Source organism: Denticeps clupeoides, chromosome 18 (genome assembly GCF_900700375.1).
Source record: "Denticeps clupeoides chromosome 18, fDenClu1.1, whole genome shotgun sequence".
NCBI classification, from domain to species: domain Eukaryota; kingdom Metazoa; phylum Chordata; class Actinopteri; order Clupeiformes; family Denticipitidae; genus Denticeps; species Denticeps clupeoides.
In genome coordinates this window covers 747603-766735 of record NC_041724.1, presented here as the reverse complement: position 1 = coordinate 766735, position 19133 = coordinate 747603, and the positions used below count along the sequence as shown (strand labels likewise).

At 52.3% G+C, this 19133-nt stretch overlaps 1 protein-coding gene across 1 annotated transcript; it reads right to left on the bottom strand.

The window, feature by feature from the left end:
• Nucleotides 1–1126: 1126 nt before the first annotated feature.
• On the bottom strand, nucleotides 1127–18779 carry med12 (mediator complex subunit 12). The gene is given in 45 exon segments (XM_028960386.1): nucleotides 1127–1555; nucleotides 1667–1748; nucleotides 1833–2006; nucleotides 2088–2310; nucleotides 2397–2605; nucleotides 2695–2778; nucleotides 3088–3299; nucleotides 3381–3528; nucleotides 3919–4284; nucleotides 4368–4517; nucleotides 4586–4721; nucleotides 4812–4921; nucleotides 5003–5092; nucleotides 5178–5289; nucleotides 5811–5972; nucleotides 6047–6207; nucleotides 6278–6349; nucleotides 6567–6746; nucleotides 6882–7045; nucleotides 7138–7251; nucleotides 7767–7877; nucleotides 8185–8305; nucleotides 8659–8803; nucleotides 8878–9105; nucleotides 9225–9356; nucleotides 9441–9604; nucleotides 10569–10712; nucleotides 10829–10947; nucleotides 11475–11619; nucleotides 11855–12028; nucleotides 12111–12170; nucleotides 12242–12471; nucleotides 12583–12709; nucleotides 13096–13227; nucleotides 13319–13455; nucleotides 13536–13635; nucleotides 13719–13865; nucleotides 15118–15390; nucleotides 15485–15595; nucleotides 15972–16147; nucleotides 16275–16434; nucleotides 16511–16702; nucleotides 16785–16810; nucleotides 16813–16888; nucleotides 18645–18779. Coding segments are annotated over 45 exon segments (6519 nt in total). The 5' UTR covers nucleotides 18747–18779; the 3' UTR covers nucleotides 1127–1517.
• Between the last annotated feature and the right edge of the window lie 354 nt (nucleotides 18780–19133).

Below are 19133 nucleotides of genomic sequence, written 5' to 3'. Positions count from 1 at the left end.
ATAAGTCATTATAAAATGCTGCATTCATTATAAACATGTTTATAATGCATTATGAAGTAGGGGACACTGCAGCACAGCACACAGTGAAACGTGTCCTCTGTATTTAACCATCTCCCTTGGTGAGCAGTGGGCACCATGACAGGCGCCCGGGGAGCAGCGTGTGGGGACGGGACCTTCATCAAGGGGACCTCGGTGGCACCTTGGCGGCTCGGGATTCGAACCGGCAACCTTCTACTACTCACTCACATCCTCACGCCCTGATCCAGAATGAATTACGGCGTGCTTCCATGTTGCCATCAGCGAAGGGATCAGTTCTGGTTCACTGGGACCCCAAACATGAACACATTCATTTTATTCACTCGTTTTTACATGAGTCCGACTGTAAGAAAGATGCAAGTTACGTTACTGTCTACAGAGGACGGTGTTAAGATGGCATTTAAATGCTGCTCTGACCGCGAGGGGAACGTCATTCCACCACCACGACAGGAGTCTAGACGAGGGTCTTCCTCGTACCTTCAGCGGTGGAGGGACCAGGCGAGCAGGACTGGAGGCTCGGAACGTGGCAGCGTGGAGGATTTGGAGTTACAGTAACCCAGTCATGAGGTTATGAGGGACTGGACGAGTACCTGGGCGGCAGATCAGTCTGATAATGTGGGGCAGTTAAGGAAGTGGCCCCGTAATCAGAAGGTTGCCGGTTCGAATCCCGACCCGCCAAGGTGCCACTGAGCAAAGCACCGTCCCCACACACTGCACCCCGGGCGCCTGTCATGGTGCCCACTGCTCACTCAGGGTGATGGTTAAATGCAGAGGACACATTTCACTGTGTGCACCGCGTGCTGTGCTGCTGTGTATCACATGTGACAATCACTTCACTTTTTTTTTTGATAATGTAGAGATTTTGGATTGGGGTTTGCTTAATATTGTCGCGTCACGTTACACAGCATTTACCAGGCCGGGTCTGGATAAAAACGTTCGAGCAGCCGGCAGCCATGACGGGCGCCCGGGGAGCAGCGCGTTGGCATGGAACCTCCGGCATTCGAACCGTCAACCTCCCGATTACCGGGTTGTTTCCTTACCCGCCACAAATTTACACACAAGTAAAAAAAAAAACAAGAGCAGACAGAAAAACTGACTAATTTTTTTAATGAGAAATACACAAAACTGAGAAATTGTACAAATTGAAATAAAATTAAAAAATTGCATTATTCTTATAATTTTTTTTTTTTTTAAACATAAACTCTTCCACTGTACTCCCATGATAAATTTTAATAACTTTTTTTTTTTTTTTTTTTACAGCAGCGTCCCATCCATCATCAGTTGGTCGGTTCTGGCCGCAGGCGGCGGTCCACTCGGCCTCCTCTTCTTCACACTGATCGGGTCTGATGACGTCGGAAGAGAAAAATCATACGGCTACGCACCCTCACGTTCGGGGTCTCATGGCTCGCTCGCTCGCGCTCTCTCTCTCTCTCTCACACACACACACACACACACACACACACACACTCCCTCGCCATCTCCTAGTAATAGGGGGCAGTGTTCTGTCCAGGTTGTGTATCTGGCAGAAGGAGGGAAAGGAATTATTATTATTATTTTTTTACTTCTGCAGCAGCAGTGCGGCTCGTGGACGATGATGATGATGATGATGATGAAGGGTGGGGGGACTTACTGGAAAGTTGCTGCTGAAGTTGCCGCACCAGGGCCGCCGTCTGCTGCTGCTGCTGGGTCTGCTGCATCCCCTGGCGCGGGAACTGTAACGGGCAGGAGCGAGCGGGTCGTTTTTAACCGCGGGTTCTTTACCGGCGGCGGGCGGAACGCGCGGCGCTCAGACTCACCATGGGCTGCTGCGGGGGGAGGGGCTGCATGCCCAGCGCCTGGTTCTGCGGCTGCGCGGGCGGCTGCGCCGCCGACACCTGCTGCGGGACCTGCTGGGGCTGAACCTGCTGCTGCTGCTGCTGCACCTGCGTCTGCTGCACCTGCGCCTGCTGCGCCTGCTGAGAATGCTGTTGCTATGGTTGCAGGGAGAGAGAGAGATTGAAGAGTTCTCGTTCGGCCTTGAAAATTCTCCCATTTGGCGGGCGGGGCCGTACCCGGAGAACCCGCTGCTGCTGCTGCTGCTGTATGAACTGCTGCTGCTGCTGCTGCACCTGCTGCTGCTGGACCTGCTGCTGGACCTGCTGCTGCTGCACCTGCTGCTGCTGGACCTGCTGCTCCATGATTTGATTGGACCTCATGTTGGGGTGGACGCCCTGCCCACCCAGGTGGCCCAGCCCGTGCATGAGCTGCGACTGAGGCATGGTCTGGTGGGGAAACCTGCGCGTGGTGAAGAGAGGGCGAGACGTGATCATCTAGAACCGGCGCGGGTTGGGACAGACGGGAACGTCCCTGCGCGCTCGGACCTCTGCGTGTTCTGCATGTTGTAGCCGGCCGGCGCGTGCTGGTGGACGTAGCCGGTGGACCTCTGCTGCATCTGCCGCGCGGGGTCCACCACGCCCAGGTTGGCGCTGGGGTGCGGGTTCTGGAAGTTCTGGTTGTTGTACTGCTGGGGGATGATGCCACCGGCCTGGGAGTGGGGGCCGATGTAACTGATGTACCCCTGCGACAGGTTCTGCGAGAGGCGAGAACGAGAACAATCCTCACACCGCCATCCAGGAAGGACCTGAGGGTCCAGCAAACCGCGGACGTGGTGACACTTGCCTGTGACGGCTGCATCGCCGAGTACTGCGGGTTTGGAGGCATCGGTCTCATCTGCTGACCCATTATGTTCTGGCCCTGGTTCTGCTGAAATGCGCAACAAAGCAAAGGGTCAAGAGTTCACGCTGGTGCACAGACTCATAATCGATGCAGCGCAGAACATGAAGGATTCTCTCATCGTGACGTTTTCTGGTTAAATAGTTGTCGGTAGCGACCGTGGCGGCCTGGTCCGAGTACGGCGAGTTCGGGCTCGTCCACGTCCGGCAACTAACTAGCCGAAGTCAGTTGCCGTTCCCCTGCGTTCGCTCAGCGCCGTTTAACACCCGTCGGGATTTTCCCCAGAAATTTGTAGACCATTCCCATCATGCCCCTGGGTTCAGCTGGCTGTAAACTCACCAGCCGGACTTGCAGCTGTTGCCGAATCGGCCCGTTAGCCATGGCGGCGGGCGGCTTGTAGCCCATCTGATACGGCTGCTTGTCCATGCCCATCATGCCAGGGATGCCGGCCTGCATGGGCATCACGCCGCCATAGTTGGCCCGAGTCGGCATGAGCTTGCCTGTGGGCAGGGCCGCTCTCGGTCTGAAAGGCGTGTCCAAACCTGGACCTCCTACAAAGACAGGATCAACCAAGACATTTTTTTTTTTTTTTTTCGGCGCGCCAGCTGTGTGGAACGGGATTGGTCACTCACCTGGAGGGAGGGGCTGGTTCTGCGGGTACATTGGCATTGCCTGCGGAGTGTAGGCAATCCTGCCGTATGGGTTCTGCTGACCCATCATGAGGTCAGGGGTCATTCCCTGTCCATACTGCATCACGCCTGGGTTACGTGACCCAAAGTCCTGAGCCAAATAATGAAATAAACAAATAAAACATCCGTGCTGCTTATAATTAAGTATTCGCAATAATTATTGATTAATTATGGGCTTCAATGTATGCGCTTCCATTCACTTGAATTGTCGGTCTATTGATTCACAATAAACGACGACGCGCCAGCCAATCAAAACCATATAAAACCAAATTTCCCGAGGACACTGGCCAATCGTACGCGAGTGAGAAACAACTGGTTGCCACTCCTGTGCTCCCTGCACGCCAGACACGCCCATTCCCGTCTATTGATATGCCGTGCGCGTGTGAGCTGCGTTAACGGAAGTCATTTATTTACTTCCATTCAGTTGCCCTAAAATATGGGGGGAAAAAATTCTTCATATGTAAACATTATGGTCGCTCACTTCTGCCTTATTAGCAGACGAGGGCTTCTTCTTCTTGGACTTCTTCTTGCTGGAGTCTGATGGCACCGCGGGAACGTTTTTCTCCGGCTTCACCGTCTCCACAATCTTCTTCTCCGGCTCCTGCGGGACGGGAGTGGGCGGCTCCTCTTCTTCCGGCGGGAGGGGCAGCGGCTCCAGGTAGTAGCTGCGCGGCTTCGGCTTCAGGTGGGTGTGGTAGAGGAGGAGCCTCTGCTGCTCCTCGAACTTGGCGACCTTGCGGTCGACGCGGACCGTGCCGAACCAGCCCCAGGAGAGCGGCGCCGAGTGTTTCAGTCCCTCAAACACGTCCCACGGCGAGATCTTCTGCTTGGTCGACACCTGCAGTCCCTGTAAAGATGGCATGACCTTTTGACACCACTGAGACGAGATGCAGAAATTAAGAGCAGGCCGCCAAAAACGGAGCATCGTACCTCCTTCTCAAAGCCAGCTATCTTATTGCCCTTGGTGTCAATGAGCGAGCCCTGAGGTTCACACGTGATGACGTCACGGGTCTGCTTGGGCAGAGGGAGGAGCTGTCGCACCTTCTCCAGACTCTCTGACTGCCGATCGCCGAGCTCTTTCTGCAGGAGGACGTGGTCAGCGTCAAAACGCCTCAAAAAGGCGACGCTTCCCTGGATTCTCGGCTTACCCGCAGCTTCTTGACCAGGTTCATGTAGGCGCGCTTGTTCTCCTCCATGCTCCCCTGTGAGATGCTGGACATGTCGGCCGCCAGCGTGCCGTTTATCAGCACGCTCAGCATGTCCAGCACGGTGGTGAACAGCTCGCTGGCGGGGAGGAAAGAGAGCGAAGGCGTGAGTGGGGCGGCACGGCGAGGCCGTGGAGCTGCGCGGCGCGTTCGGGAGAGCTGCCCTCACTTGTTGGACTGCATGTCCACCGTTCCGCTGCTGATTATGTCCAGGAGAAGCACCGCCCACTCCGTGGTCTGCTGCGTGCTACGCTGCACCGTGTCAAACATCCCACCCACCTGCAAAAGAAATAGAATCCGTTCAAATCCACATTTAACCAAAACGGTGTTAGAAACGGACCAGGAGGGTCAATATCTCACCAGGTTGAGCCGAAGCTTCAGTGCCTCATGCATCATCTGCTTGGCTTTGCAGTCGTCCTGGTACTGGTCTTCACGCCAGTTAGTGACGATCTGCAAAACCACTCAACACTCAGTTTGGTCCAGACGAGGGCGCCAGTCCTGTGGTAGGAACATGAAGAAGGGCGTGGCTCCTTACCTGCTGCACCTGGCTGTAGAGGGAGGTGAGGAGACCCTCTCTCTGCTCATCCTGACCCTTCAGACACGTCAGCACCAAAGACAGGAAGGGCTGCTGGCTCAGCAGAGACATGCTAAAACACACACACACACACACACGTTGAAATAAACACGGTTCCTGCACATTTTAGACTTTCTATGACTTTTCCATGACAGTAAAGCAAATTTTCATGACCATACGTTATCTGAAATTTCTGTGCAAATGTCAGGGGAAAAAAAAAAATTACTAAAAGTCAAAATTTACCAAAATATTGTTAAACCGAACTTATGACAACTCGGCCCCAATCCGGTTCGGGCGGAGATCAGATGTAATTTACATGACTTTTTAAAAGGAGACACGCGACTGTGAAGGTGCTGGAATATGGAGGTAATGTGACGTGGTTCACTATATGAAGTACCGTAAGAGACCTGTGCAAGTTTTAAACGTTGCAGCTGTAGACGTAGAAAAAACGTTTTCGTATTCCAAAACTTTCAAGGCCTGGAAAATCCTCTTTACAAACTCCATGACTTTTCCAGGATTTTATAATGGCCGCAGAAACCCTGAACCCATTTTTTGCTGATTACATGTAGGATCGTATCAGACGAGTCCCCTGACCTCTTCTGTTTCTGTCGGTCTCGCTCCTTGCGGGAGTTGGAGCCCAGATGCTGGCCCTTCTCCAGCTCCTCGCCGGCGGCCTTCAGGACGTGGCCCTGGACCGACGTGGGCAGCTTGGCGATCAGCGGGGCCACCAGCCACACCCCCGAGCGTTCAGAGGAGCTGCGTGGGGGGAGGACCGCGGTTATGTTGGGACATTCATGTTATTTGAGGTCAGCCTGAATTCGGTCACCCACCTAAGCACCGGCTTCAGCTTGCTGGCGTTGTTGCTACTGGAGACGGAGCCGCTGGAGACGGAAGGCCCGTTCCCCGAAGGGTTGCTGGAGTTCATCTCGGCGCTCTTCTGAAAGACTTCAATGGTGGCCTTGGCAATGTTCTCCAGCAGCGAGTAGAGTTCCTGCGGAGGAAATCTCCCGTCATGCATGCGCAAATCATCCGGAATCGGCGCGTTGCGTCGCCTCACTTACGTTGTTGGTGCTTTGTTTGATCATGAGCTGAAGCTCGAGGGAGGACTGCCTCATGGTCCACTGGTCCATGTTCTACAAAGAAATCAGGTATCCCACTGTAACAGTCCGTTCCTCGGTTTTGTGTGTAACTAGAACAATTTGCAGGTTATTCTGTTTATATGAAGTGCCGCGATTTTCGATAGATTGTTGTTTTGCCGTCATATGCCGCACTGGGACTGTATTCCGTGTGTATTTCCACTCTTCAACAGAACAGGAAGGAATGTGTGACTCTGTGGTGCGAGGGGCTGACCTGTAGGATGCGTTTGATGCGCTGCCTTTGAGGGTTGTCCCCTTCCTCGCTGTCCAGCTGCCGGTGCGGATAGCAGATGAGCTGCAGCAGACGCTGGGCCTGGATGTTCACCAGCACCGGGTCCTGAAGCGCACTGCTGTCCTCGGACAGGGACTTGAGACAGCGCTCACCCACCCACTCCTGAGAGAGAGGAATCGGGAGGGAACAAACAGGCAAAAGGAGCAGCTGAAGAAATTTCATTTTATCGTGCAATTCATATTTCGTCCACCAGGGGTGACAAACATCTCAGAATTTTGGTCTGAGGCTGGACCTCACCTGTTGGCAGATGCTCTTCAGCACGTATTTGGCGTAGATGTCCAGACTGGCGGTCTCTATTGACACGTTCCTCCCGCCAGATTTCTTAGAGCCCATGTCGTCGTCTCCTATGTCGTCCAGGCCGGCGGGATGGGAGAACCCGGAGCCTTTCAGCTCAGCATCGCCTATACAGTATTATATATAAACGCATGCCAATGTACCCACATACACAATGCATGTAACAGATCATAACCATAATCATGAATTGTGCATTTACCCAGCATGAAGACGGCCTTTAGCACAGCAAAGACAGCACCGACCACTATGCTGTTCTGGGAAGCAGCGAGCAGATGGCGATCACATGACGATCGGATCCCGACCGTAGACTTGTCTAAAAAAAGAGAGCAAACTGACATTACGCCAGTAAAAAAAAAAACCAAAAAAATACAACATATGGCTGGGTGATCTATGAGCACAACAAGATTCAGCTTGATCTCGGCGACCAGATTTGGCCATTTCACACAATAATAATAATAAAAAAAAAAAAAAAAAAAAAAAGTCTTTGGTGTGTGGATTTACATGACAAATGGAGACCAGCAAAGGACTAAATGGCTGAAAAGACATCCCACATCTCCGCACGTTCCGGGAGTCTCCCGCATGTTGACAGCCGCTCCCTGATGCCGCAAAATGAATAAAATACCCCAGAAACTACGCATGTTGCCTGTTCATGTAGTCGGGACGGACAAACAGCATCCTGATTGGTCTTCTTATCAGAATAAGCCCTAAAAAAAATTCTTGAAAAATCTAATTGTTCAATATGGCAAAGTGTAATGTGATTTTTGCCATTTTGCCCAGCCCTAATGGTCTACCCCTCTATATACGAGAGTGAGAGAGCATGAGTATTACCTGACTTGGTACCATCCTGAGGGCAGGGATTACGTTGGGGCGTTCTAAATAGATGGAGCAGGATCCTGCACGTAAGTCGAGCTCCCGGTTCAGAATCCTGTTCGCTGCAGGCTGTGATATGGACACACAAAGCACACAAAAATCCATCAGAAAACATTACTGTCCCTCACATGGGCAAAGCTCGGCACCAAATCCACACATGTTCCTCTCCGGAGTAAAGGCATCTAAACTATAGAGAAGAGGACATGTGAATGTAACGGGACGGCTGTGAAAAACCAACATGAACTTCGCCTTTGATGACCTTTTTTCCCTGAAAGACTCTCAAAAGCATTCAGTTCTCTGGCCAGAGGGCCTCAAAAACACATTTACTGCCCTCAACATCCATGGAGAGGCCATACGTAATGGAGTAAAAGCTTACCTGCATTCAGGAGAGAGGGGATGGCTACACAACGGACAAGGTCTTCTAAGAGGAGACACTGGCGTGCAATCAAGATGGCCACAAATGTGGCTAAAGAGTCATGAAAGGACAAGTCGCTCACCTGCAAAAAGAAATAAATAAAAATTGAAAAGGTCCCCTGTCATGAGATTATTGAACATTAATACGAGTTCCCTGGCCTGTCTACAGTCCTGCGGTGGCTAGAAATGGTGATAGGTGTAAAGAGTGTTTGGTCATTCTGGTTCACCGTTCAGAGAGCAGCGGCTGAGACGGTCGCATCTAAAATTTGTCCCCTTATGACGTCATAAGGGGAAAGGTTATCTACCGGTTGATTATTTTTCCGCCCCTAATTCTTCATACTTCAGATACCAAAAAAGCAAAAAAAAAAAAAAAAAAAACATGTAATGTCAGGGGACCTTTAAGGCAGGTTTTTGAAAGGACAGCTGAGCAACTCACGTCTACGTTGCACAGCAGGTCGTTGAAGCCACAGTTGCCATTGTTTGAGGAGCAGCAGAGGGCCTTCAGGACTCCCAGCCACTCTGCACTGAGCGAGCGGCAGTACGCCGTCAGCTCCGCACACAGGATGCCAATGTCATTCACCCTGCAGGGCAAAGAATATACATTCATACACTGCCCCATACTGCAAAAATGTATATAAATCAGTAAAAAAAGTACCTCTCAGGGTCCCGGTGGTCCACACAGACGTCCATGAGGACATTGCAGACAAAGCTGTAGCGGTTGGCAGCGCTGTCGTTAAGGAGCTGGCCCACCAAGGAGTGGTTGACGTTGTGAACCGATGGGTTGGCGATGGTGTCGATCATGAAGACCTGGTCCCAAAGCATGTTGGAGTCGGATGGATCAATGTTCCAGTAGATGGAGTTCTTCACCTTGGAGCAAAACTCACTACCAGAACATGAGAAAAAAAAAAAAGGTGCCACAGGGTCATAATTCGGTGTTACACCACAATACAGCACCAACCCCGCATTGTGATTGGCTGACGATGGCACAGTTTTCCAACTCACCTGAAGATCTCCCCGAACTTGCTTTTGAGGTGACTGCAGGAGGTATAGAGGTCATACAAGTAGGCCAGGATGCAGCGCTCCGCTGAAGAGCAGTCGGCCGGGTTCACACCGGACTTCACCACGATCCTCAGCCTTGAAACAAACCAAACGCCTCGTCTATCAAACCCACGGGTTGCCGTTATCTTATGTACCGGGTGATGTTTGCATGCAGCGTACCCGTCGAAAACCTGCGCGGTCTGGTCGGGGTTGAGGATGAGGCAGGAGTGGTAGCGCCGCAGCACGGCCACGATGCACAGACACAGACCCGTGGTGTAGCTGCCCACCAGATTAGACGACTTCAGCAGCAGCTCGGCCTCCACCAGACTCAGTTCGTTCAGCAGCTGCAGATGCGGAATGGATTAAAAGTACGAATTACGTTCTCATTCATACTTTCCAGGGCGCTCACGTCTACATAAAGCACAAACTATTTTACGCTTTATAGAGAGCCCCGAAAATGACATTGCGGGCGGTATTAGAAAGCAGCGAATAATAATATAAAAAAAAAAAATCTCTGTATATACACCATGTGGTTCACGCAACAAATGCGTATTAGGTCCATGTTGTATTCTAAACCAGGGGGTGAAGGGCGGGGCGTGGTCCGGATAATCCTGTACGTTTTAATCAGGCCTTCAAAGCTAGACCTGAATCCGACAAGTACAGCTTTTTAAAAGCCCAAACCAGACACCCCGACCCGGCCAACACCACTGTACCAACACGTCTCATGTGCGTTTATAATTTTAGCGTTTTTCCCCCACGCCGCAGACTTTTGCTTTCGTAATCGGCAGAATCTAGCGTCCGTTTCAACGCCTCAGCTTCACCTGATCGCTCATTTAACGCACGAGCATCTATACCACACGTTACATGCAGAGAAAAACGTCCTGGCCCAGTGTCCCTTTCAGCAACGGATCATCGGGCCCAGATGATAATCCCATTCAGGCCCTTAACACTCACACTTAATTTACATTTTATTTTTATTTAATTTCGGCCCAGTGACGCACATTTCAGTAAGTTCCCTTTCTTTTAGAACTGTGCTTAAACTAATGAACTTTGTTAACCAGATTGATATTTACTCATTTACACGTCAATGTCGCCTATACACACAGCGGTTTAAAAAGTGAACCTGCAAAACGGAATTGTTAAATGTGATGCCGCGTAATAAACAAATGTCAGCCGCACCAGTACAAGCAGGGTAAAAAGTTAGTCTTACTACTACTTTTACTACTATCCTGTCCCCAAGTGTCTCCAGACACTGATTGTAAGACGCTCTGCATAAGGGTGTCTGGTAAATGGCAGAAATGTTAATACCTGAATAGCAAAATCAATGAGGCCACTGATGTTGAGCGAATACTCCATGAGGTCAAAGATGAATTGGATGTGCTGGACCAGGGGCAGGTGGTAGGACATCCCTAAGGCAAAGCTGGTGATCTGTTCTAGAACGTTCCGGGACACCTAAAAAAAAAAAAAAAATGGTTCTTAGTTCCTGTGCTTTGGTTTTACTGCATTTTAGTCAACAGAGAAAGTAAATATAGTTACAGATAGTGATGAAGTTCACAGATCAAAGATACCTGTGAGGTGACCTGGTGCTGGTCAAAGTGTGAGAGGTGCTGGAATTTGGAGAAGATGTCCTCCGAAGTGGGGAAAGCCTCTGGCTTACTCCTCTTCCTCTTCTGGCCCTCCTCACCCACTGCGAATGCAGAGCGCGGCACACGCTCAGCAGAGCTCAGAGTGACACTAGCTTCTCACCGGCGGCCATTAACAGTCCCCACCGACCGAATGCCGTGCCGTCCCAGCGGCGGCAGAGTGAAATGTTAAGACATTCAGTTACATCCCCATTACACGACCTGAGGTGAGGTCAACAGGGCTCAACGCCCACGCGAGGAGAGAATGGCAGGGAGTAGCATGTAAATGGGCCGTGATTATGAATATGCAGATTCAGAGATGGCAAGGTGTCTGCATATTTAAAAAAAAGAAAACGAGGATAAAAGAGGATAACGTTGAAACGATGCATGCGGGATGGTAGTAGCCTAGCGGGTAACACACTCGCCTATGAACCAGAAGACCCAGGTTCAAACCCCACTTACTACCATCGTGTCCCTGGGCAAGACACTTAACCCTGAGTGTCTCCAGGGGGGGACTGTCCCTGTAGCCACTGACTGTAAGTCGCTCTGGATAAGGGCGTCTGGTAAATGCTGTAAATGTAGCGGACGTTACCAGTCTCGGCTGTGCTTTTACGGTTGAGCACTTTCAAGATGTCTTTGGTGATTTTCTTGATGGCGTGCCGCGCGTCGTCTCGCTGCTTGCCCACCCCGTACAGGACCACCAGGCGCTGGTTGCACTCGTGGCTCGCGCTCTCCTCCTGTAAGGTAACGCGCGTCGTTACGGGCGTGCATCCTCACCTGCTACGCCCAGTCCATCACAGTAACCAGGGCAACAGGGCAAAACTTTTTAACGCTTAACTTTCAAAAGAATCTTTCTGGCTTTTCTGTGTGTAAGTATTTTATGTATATTTTCATATACATACATAGATTAAAGTGGACTGGTGCAGTTACATTAGAGCAGAACATCTTCTGCTCCTGAAGAACGTGCCTCACCTGTGGGATGGGGAAGTGGGTGGCGTACTGGATGTGGCGGGGCTGGTCGTATACCAGTGGGAAGGCGGGGTCCATGCCCTTGTCCTTGGCAGTGCTCTTCCCCTCCTGATCGGGGACCGGCTTCTCAGGGGAGGGGCTTCCCTTGGACTCACAGTGCATCGGTGGAGAGAACATCTGCAACGGGAGACGAGGAAGACATTCAGGGTTCTGCACAGGCAAGAGACGCGAAGAGACTGGGGACTGCAAAGGGCCGTACTTCGTCAAAATGAGCGCTGGAGTTGTGGTCTAGCTCCATGGACTCAGACAGGCTGGCATCCTGGTAAGCAGAGAAAATCAGATTAAAGACCTCCAGAGTAGCTCCAGAACCCCCCTCACACACACACACACCTCCATTTTGACACTACTGCCTGCATCCTGCTCCTTGCGCTCCGATTCGTCCGACGGCTCGTCACTAGGCGACCGTGGGCGGGGCAGGTGCAGGTCCGAGGCCAGGTCGCCGCGGGATATCAGCGTGCACATGTATATGTTGTGCGAGAAGACGTCGTGGCGAATGAGTTCACAGAAAAGGAGCACCAGGTTGGAGAACTCCACCCGCTCCGTCTCGTTCGCCTGATCAGCTACACAGAATCGGGGGTAAATCATTATGACACCCTCATCTACAGACCTCGACCCCCTCCTTCACGACGAGAAGAATGGCGAAGATGACGGGAGAAGTGAGGTGCACTTACTCAACATGGGGGCCTGGGTGTCGAGGAACTGCAGGAGGACGTCCTGAAACACAGGCAGGGTGGCCGAGGACAGGGACCCCGAGGACACCGAGCCCTTCTCGTCCACCACCTCAGACTCTCCACACCGCTGAACACAGAAACAGAAAGAGGTACCAGGTTCAAACCCCCACTTCCTACAAACCGGGGTTCTTACACATTTTTACCATAGACTTTCCGGGACTTTTCAAAGACAAATTTCTCAGGTATCTCTGTGCAAAAGTAAAAAAAATTCATTTAATTCATTCATTCATTATGTCAATCAAATTTCAACGACTTTTCCAAATGTTTATTTGGTATTCCAAACCTTCTCAACACCTGGAATATTCTCTTCAAATTCTATGACTTTTCCATGTTTTTAATGACTGTAGGAGCCCGGTACACCGTGTCCCTTTACCCAGAGCGTCTCCAGGGGGACTGTCCCTGTCACTACTGATCGCAAGGCATAAGCGGCGCAAATGTCAACGTGTGCGTCACCTCAGCCTCTATTTCGGTCTGTCTCTTCTCCAGCAGCTTGGCCACCACCACGGCCCTGTGGCGGCCAGACCGCTTGGACACCACAGCCCACTCGCACAGCAAAGTGACCACCGCGTCATCATCTGGGCTCATCTGAGAAACATAATGACACCATAATAAATGATTCTAGCACGTCCTTCCTTCGATGGTCATATGTCGTCTTTTTTTGGTTGTACCCCCACACCTCATGACTGTCTTTGCTCTGCCCCGAACCAAAGATTCGATTGTACAGCGAATCCAGATTGTTGCTGAAGTCCGATTTCTCAAAGCTGTGGTTGTCCAGAACCTCCAGGGTGTGCAGCACTCGGCCGATGGTGAACCCTGGAACACCAGAAACAGGGGCTCTCAGGTACGGGCAGGACTTCACGAGCCCCGCCCCCAAAACAAATCCAGCCACTCACCTGCGGTCGTTTCCTGGCACTTGTCGAACGACCACCTGAACTCCACCGCCTGCCCCCTCTCCTTCACCTGCTCCTCTATCTCCCGCACCTTCACACGGACCTGAGGGGCGAAGAAGGCCTCGCGTTGGACAACAATAAAGAGCGGGGACAGCGGGTCCCGGCGCCGCGTCCCGCCAGGCGTACCTGCTGGGTGAAGGTGGTGTTGCCGCCGGGCATGGGCAGGTTGGACGGGGAGATGGGCAGCAGGTCCAGCGGCGAGCCCGTCTTGTTACGGCTGTCCGTTAAGGAGTAGTGCCACACCAGAGCACTGGGACAGCACAGCATGATGCTCTGGAAAAACAACAGGGCTCGAGTTCAAGTGCGTTTTCACTGTCATTTCAGCTACATGCGTTAAACAAAGTTACGTACCGACAAAGTTCAAACGAAACAGACAAAAGAATAGTGAAGGTGCAGAGGAATAAAACAGGGCAAATACGGCTGTAATAGGTGGCTACACTGCAAACAAATACCAGGCTTTAAAATTCACCAGCACAAAAAAAATGGCAGAAACGAGCGTCTTTCGTATTTTAAACCAGCACGCGCAGCTGCTGAGGCGCCGGAATATGGACGTAGCGCCTGGAAAAGAAGCAGAGGACAAAGAAAACAGGCGCGTATGATGCCCGTGACGTGGCAAATAATCTAATAGTCCAATATGGGACAGTACATCGTGATCAATGTTTTTTGCCTCTTAGTTCACATGGCCATTTACCAGTAGTTACAGGGACAGCCCCCCCCTGGAGACACTCAGGTTTAAGTGTCCTGCTCAGGGACACGATGGTAGTAAGTGGGGTTTGAACCTGGGTCTTCTGGTTCGTAGGCGAGCGTGTTACCCGCTAGGCTACTAACACCCTGTAGTTACAGGGACAGTCCCCCCCTGGAGACACTCGGGGTTAAGTGTCCTGCTCAGGGACACGATGGTAGTAAGTGGGGTTTGAACCTGGGTCTTCTGGTTCGTAGGCGAGTGTGTTACCCGCTAGGCTACTAACACCCTGTAGTTACAGGGACAGCCCCCCCCTGGAGACACTCAGGGTTAAGTGTCCTGCTCAGGGACACGATGGTAGTAAGGGGGGTTTGAACCTGGGTCTTCTGGTTCGTAGGCGAGCGTTTTACCCGCTAGGTTACAAACACCCTGTAGTTACAGGGACAGTCCCCCCTGGAGACACTCAGGGTGAAGTGTCTTGCTCAGGGACACGATGGTAGTAAGGGGGGTTTGAACCTGGGTCTTCTGGTTCGTAGGCGAGCGTGTTACCCGCTAGACTACAAACACCCTGTAGTTACAGGGACAGTCCCCCCTGGAGACACTCGGGGTTAAGTGTCCTGCTCAGGGACACGATGGTAGTAAGTGGGGTTTGAACCTGGGTCTTCTGGTTCGTAGGCGAGCGTGTTACCCGCTAGACTACAAACACCCTGTAGTTACAGGGACAGTCCCCCCTGGAGACACTCGGGGTTAAGTGTCCTGCTCAGGGACACGATGGTAGTAAGTGGGGTTTGAACCTGGGTCTTCTGGTTCGTAGACGAGTGTGTTACATTTCAACATGAATACCTGCAGCATGCAGCTGAGTCCGTACACCAGCGGCCGGTGTTGGGGGCAGATGTAGAAGTCGGTAAAGGGCGTCTGCGGCTGGCTGGCCCCCGTGGGCTGGGAGGTGGGCGTGGCGGGCAGCGCGTTGCCCGGCTGCGCCGCGATGCTGTGGGGCTGGTGGCCCCCGGCGGCGGGGCCCAGGCTGCCGTCGCTCAGCAGCAGGTTGAGGCGGCGCGTGCAGAAGTACGCCAGCCGGCGCGACAGGTAGGCCGACTGCACGAACTCCCCGGAGTACTGCGGCGCGGGACAAAAAAAAACGGGCGGCGGTCACGACAGGCGGACGGGTGACAACCGGGGCCGCGGGCCAGTTCCCCGGCTCGGAACTCACCTGCAGAAGCAGCGGCAGGAGCAGTTTCAGGAGTTCGTCCTCTCCCGGGCGGATCTTCTCAAAGCACTCCAGCACCCAGGTGAGGAACTCGTGTCTGTCCAGCATACCGTCCTAAAAAGAAGAGGAACGTATCGTCCCTTACAGCAGCGCTTCTAAAACAGCGGCGCACAGGCGGCTCAGAGAGAGGAGAGATAATGAGACGAGACGCTAATACGAGAAAATATGACAAAGCGTACGTAGTGCTTTGCTTCTATGTGGCTACACTGCGAGACGAAACTCCATCTGTCCACGGGACACCACAAAAAATGTGTTGCTTAAAACTAGATTGTATTGAGATGAAGAGAACAAGTCCACACGAACTCACCCAAGTAGCAAAGTAGTTATTAGTAGTTATTATTATTACTAAGCAGTAGTAATAATAACGATACGTAACTTTCCTACTACGTACTGCGGCAAGTCGACAGCGCGTAAAAACGTCCTCGCACACCTGAAACATGAACATGGCCAGCTTCTCGTTGTACTCCCACTGCTTCATGGCCGTCTCCACCTCGGCGGGCGTGGTCGGGAGCGGGGAGCCGCAGGCCGGGCTGGGAGCCTGTCTGTAGAACTCGGCCACCTTCTGCAGCTGTTCCCACAGGTACTTGGTGATGATCTGCGTCCACTCTGTCATAAGGAGGGCAGGGCCGAGAGAGAGGGGCTCATTTAGAAAGGTAACGCCCCTCCGACTCTTTTCCACAGAACTAGAACACTGGGAAACCCTGCGGAGATGTGGTCTACAAGAGGCTCATACCAATGCAGGGATCCACAACGTGGCGCTTCTTCACTTTCGTCTCTGTGATGGCGGCGTGATACGCACACGTCATTTTAATCATCCAAGCCGCCCGCATCACTGGCACGCTGTACTTGGCCAAGTAGCCGAAGACCTCCTCCTTTTTACTGAAGATGGGGACCTGGAAGAAATACGGAACACGAGTTTCAGTCTCAGCCCGGGGACGTTGGCTGGAAAGAAGTGAGCGGAGGTCCGACCTTCTTCGCCAGCTGCGTGAGGGGCTTGGTGCCGGCCAGGTCTGTAAACCAGTTGTTGATGGAGCTCTGGGACCGGGCGGTGACCAGCCAAAAGTTGTCCTTCTGGTTGACCTGCGGCTTCCTCTTGCCCGTGTCTGGGAACGTGTTGCATCGCAGCTTTTCCGCGATGATGCTGCTGAAGTTTGAACTGATCTGGAGGGAACACAGACAAGCGTGTTTGTCAGCAAGTGACATCAAGTGACACATAGTGACACGTCCTCGGTGAACGCCATACCTTAGACGGGTTGAAGTTGACATTTTAGCAGTACCGTGCTCATCCCCGGAAACCGCCGGCTGGTTGTTGAAACCCTGCTTCACATTTAACGCAGTCAACTCGTCCTAAAGAAGCAAGAAAAAAAGCACAAGTGAGACGATGCAGTTCTACAATATACACTACAACGAACACGATACTTCCGACCCCGTACGGCCCGGAGACTCTGAATGCTGATACTCCCGACCCCGTACGGAGCGGAGACTCTGAATGCTGATACTCCCGACCCCGTACGGAGCGGAGGCGGCGTGCGCCGGGACTCCCGACCCCGTACGGAGCGGAGGCGGCGAGCGGCAATACTCCCGACCCCGTACAGAGCGGAGGGGGCGTGCGCCGGGACTCCCGACCCCGTACGGACCCATACTCCCGACCCCTGTACGGACCCATACTCCCGACCCCGTACAGACCGGAGATGCCAAACACCAGTACTCCAGACCCCGTACAGACCGGAGATGCCAAACACCAGTACTCCAGACCCCGTACGGACCCATACTCCAGACCCCGTACAGACCGGAGATGCCAAACACCAGTACTCCAGACCCCGTACGGACCCATACTCCAGACCCCGTGAACACCGTCTGGTAAATGCTGTAAATGTAAATGGAGACGCCGCGACTGAAGCAAATGCCGGCTCCTTCCAGCGATCAATTCTACAACCAACCAAAACATTCAACGTGAAGTGTCGAGACCCACAATTCATTTCAGCTGTGAATTGGAAACGCCTCCTGTGTCTTTCTCAGGCTGCACAGCAGACAAAAAGAAAGGATCGTGGTGGGAAGAGATGACCGCATTTCCACATTTCCACCGGGGGAAAAGACGCTAAAAAAAAAAAAAAAAAAACACCAGACGTCAAACAGAGTCGCAGTACGTGTTAAAAAAAAGTGTAAAGCTGGTGGAGAACCTGCGGTGGAGAACCTCGTAACAGTTCATATAGAAACGAACCGACAAAATGGAGACTGGGTTTAAAAAGGCTCCACAGTGAACTGGAATATGACGCACACGTCAGGTCGATAAGAGACTCTTATCTTATAGACGACAGCTACTCTACGGCTGATTATCATCACTGCGTTCTCGTAAACGTCTGAGCGAATGCGTAAAGAAAAGAAAACTTCTGACAGCGTTTCTTCCTCCAAGTAAAATGGACCCATCAGGTCACCGGCTGTAACTTACGTGAGGTTTAAAAGGAGACACGCAGCAGCACGTAAGGCCAGCAGTTTTTAACGTCGGAACTGTGTACTTCATTATACGTTCATACACCAGTCAGATCAGGTCCACTCTGGGATGGAAGTCCAGCAACTTCTACAGAGGAGCGAGCGAGGGCGTTACTGACCAACTCCACCCAGCCTGGGAGAAGGACACCACGTTCCAGATGATCTCAGCCCTGGTCTCCCAGGCCACCACCGGGGACACATGTGACGTTTCGCTCTCTGTCACCTCACCAGCTTCTGTATTTATAAAGTAAGAACCTGATCCGTGTCGTGGCTGGAATATCGATCACTTGCCTGATTAATAAGTGATCTGTAGTCGTTCTACTCTCTGAGCGGACCTCAGTTCCGGCCACATCGGCTCCATCAGCTGCGGCGACAGGCGTCAGAAAACGTCAACAAACCCCCCGCGGCCCGACGGGGGACGAAACGGGGGACGAAAGCCCGATCCGCCGGTTTTAAAACCCGCGGAGCGGCCAACGCAGGCGAACAAAGCTCCCGGTTTCCGCGACATCTCCAGGCCGGGCTCCATTGTCGTCGCCGCCGCCGAGGCCCGCTCCGCGGCGCTCCCCACCGGCCGAACGCGGGCGGCACCGCGGCTGGAGGGGGCTTCGCTCACCTCTTTCTGCTTCGGGTCCTGGGGATAAACGTCCGGCGGGCCGAGCCGCGGCCGCTTCAGGGGCCGCTGCTCGTAGCTGAGGATCCCGAAGGCGGCCATCATCCCCGCCGCATCGCAGCCAGCTCCCCCACTTCCGCTGGGGCGCGCGGCGGCCGGAAGTAGGGGGGCGTGCATGCGCACGTGTCCCACGCTGCGCCGCTGTTGTTGATATAAAAATAGAGATGATCCAAGGTCTTAATAATAGTCTTAATGATAATACCAGGGGAAATATCACATTCAATTATCAGAATATAAAAATAGAGAAGATCGAAGGTCTTAATAAGAAGAAGTAGAAGAATAATACCAGGGGAAATATCACAATCAAGTATCGGAATATAAAAATATACCAACAGAACCGATATAAAACAAGCCAAAGAAATTATCCAAGGTCTTAATAATAATCTTAATAATAATACCAGGCAAAGTATCACATTCAAGTATCAGAATATA